The sequence below is a fragment of the Filicampus tigris genome, chromosome 9 (assembly GCF_054856515.1).
Source record: "Filicampus tigris isolate MCC_2025a chromosome 9, RoL_Ftig_1.0, whole genome shotgun sequence".
In the NCBI taxonomy this organism is placed as follows: domain Eukaryota; kingdom Metazoa; phylum Chordata; class Actinopteri; order Syngnathiformes; family Syngnathidae; genus Filicampus; species Filicampus tigris.
The window spans coordinates 2,197,501-2,200,000 of NC_141225.1; the positions used below are offsets into that span (position 1 = coordinate 2,197,501).

Here is a 2,500-nt window from a genome sequence, read left to right on the forward strand (position 1 = left end):
CAAAATAACTAAAAGCGAACCATTCGGGTGATATTCTAAGAAATTACACCAGAATAAAAAATTCACTAACAATAAAGTCCTCTTATTTTTGTAAATTATTAAAACACTGAAATCTTTAAACACTCAGCAGCAACAGCCTATGACACATCTAAGTATTCATTACAGTACATATATCCACTTTTTGTGATGAAAAAATACATACAATAACAGTTTTACAACAATTATTGTTAACTATATTAAACTGTTTTTAGAATGAAAAAAATACAGTAAGTCGTATTTGTGTGTTGCTGAGTTGTGATGTTTCCGAGGTTCATGAATGCATCGTACGGCAAGTGAGTGGAGCAGCGGAGAAAGAAGAGCGCGAGCAGTTGTGCTTGGATTAATAAAAACGTGATAATTAAACTACATCTGACAGCGTTCCTGGAAGACGCTACAATTATGATAAATCTCACTATTTAAGTTTGACGTTTTTGCTCCCTCGTCTGAGAAACGTTCACAGTCGGATGATGCCGTGCATGTTAGACGTGCTACCTGCCGGCCATCTCATGTAGCAATGTCGGCACACAACTTTTGGATTTAACCACGTACCTTTCCCCATCGGCGATTTGAACAGGTCAGCCAGAATGTTCCCAAACAGGAGACCGCAGTGTACGGGGGACCTTAGAGCTCTGGCTCTTTTCTGGCTCTCTCTTTTGTGCCGCCACTCTCGTCTCCCGCATGCAACAGTCAATAGCGCCCGTGCGTAAGATCGCGCTAATAAGTGGACCGAACTGAACATGCCATACAGAAACCTATTAATACACCCACGTGTACCGTTACATCCCTAATATATATATATATATATATATATATATATATATGACTGTACCGTAATTACTACAAAACACACTTGTCTTGTACAATCATTTGAGTAAATGTAGAAATGTCATTTTAATGTGACTGATTATAATTTTTTTAGTTACTGTATTTTCCTAAATACAAAATTCCAAGTAGCATCTTGTTAAAACCATACGATTTACTGCTTTATGAAAAACATACTAAATTCATATTTAATACAATTAGCACATTGGTGTGGTCCTCAACAACCGCAATCTCACATGGTTCCTTTGAAAAAAAATTGTGCAATTCTTGAGGGCAGCGGCTCTGTTGCATGTGGCAGTTGCTGGGGAGTCGGCGTCGTGCAAACTGAGAAAGTAACAATCAGTTCGTTTGAACAAGTTGGTTTGAACAAGTCGTTTATGAATGAGACAATATCGCTTGAGCCCTGTCGAACTTACCCCCCTCAAAAAAACAAAACAAAACAAAATGGTGTGTGAACAGGATATGCATGTGTGTGATTGCTTGAACTTGCCAAAAGCCTTGAGTGTAAGTGAGCTGAGGACCAGTAGGGTCAAGAAACGCTCCATCATCTTGATCCACTGAAGGAATTAGGTGCAGTGCCAGTAAAACCTTCTGGGAGTATCTCTCAGGTGAGTCCCGTTTGTGCCTGAAAACAGAACAAAAAGATTAGTTGAATTAAATGAATGTGTGTACAGTAGATGTATTATATATGGGTGTACTTTTGTCACGTTCTATTTAAGTGATTTATTTATTGAATAGGTTTTTGGAGGTAATCAGGCTAGGGCTGTCACTGCCCAGTTTGATAAGGCCGAGACACGGCCAATATCGATCCATATAAATGACACATGTAACCTGAAACCTCCATAGACACTGCAGCGACATGTTGAAAACCCCCAAAAGGGGTCCCGACTGCCCGTGGCCAGCTTTCTGCAGTATGTCAAACTCAAGGACAAAATGAGGCGATCGTATCTGACCGTCAGGGCACGCAAAAAAAAAAAGATAAAGTAAAAAGAAAAAAGGAAAGAGGTAAGTTCAAGCGTGTAGAATCTGATATTATTTTGAAAACAAAAAGTTGTGATGCTGCCAATCTCACGCCGTACCAATGACACACGTACAGTAACCTAAGCCATAGACACTGGAGCGACACATTCGGAACCCTCCGTAATGGGGGTCCCGACTGCCCGTGGCCAGCCTTCTGCGGTACTTCTAGTCAAGAAAAAATGAAGTGAGCGTATCCGTCAGTGGTCGCAAAAGGGGTGGTGGGTGTGGTGGGGAGTATCACGGAAAACAAAAGACAACGGCAAAGTGGTCAATTCAATCCAACATTCATTTTTCAAAAGTTGTGATGCTACTTTGTCCCAGTCCCACTGCAGCTCTTATTTAAATACAGTCAGCTAACCAGTAACACATTTTTATTTGGAAGAGGACAATATCATATACAGTGGTACCTCTACTTACGAACGCCTCTTCATATGAAATTTTCAAGTTACGAAACGCCTCAACAGGAAAATATTGCCTCTAGTTACGAAAGAAATTTCAGGATACGAAAGGCAAAAGTATGGGCTGCTACTCGCAGTATGGGCTGCTACTCGCAGCTCCGGAGTTTCCTCAACGCAACATACTCATAGCTGCTCTGCCATTGGCTAGCCTAGCATCTTCC

General features: G+C 40.8%; 1 protein-coding gene across 1 annotated transcript in view; it reads right to left on the bottom strand.

Annotated features, from left to right (window-relative positions):
• The window catches only part of cntn2 (contactin 2), a 44,577-nt gene that overhangs the window by 37,448 nt on the left and 4,629 nt on the right, over window positions 1–2,500 (bottom strand). The window contains exon 2 of the mRNA XM_086039612.1: window positions 1,352–1,486. Coding sequence (XP_085895738.1) covers window positions 1,352–1,409 — 58 coding nt within the window. The 5' untranslated portion in view covers window positions 1,410–1,486. The remainder of the gene's footprint in view (window positions 1–1,351; window positions 1,487–2,500) is intronic.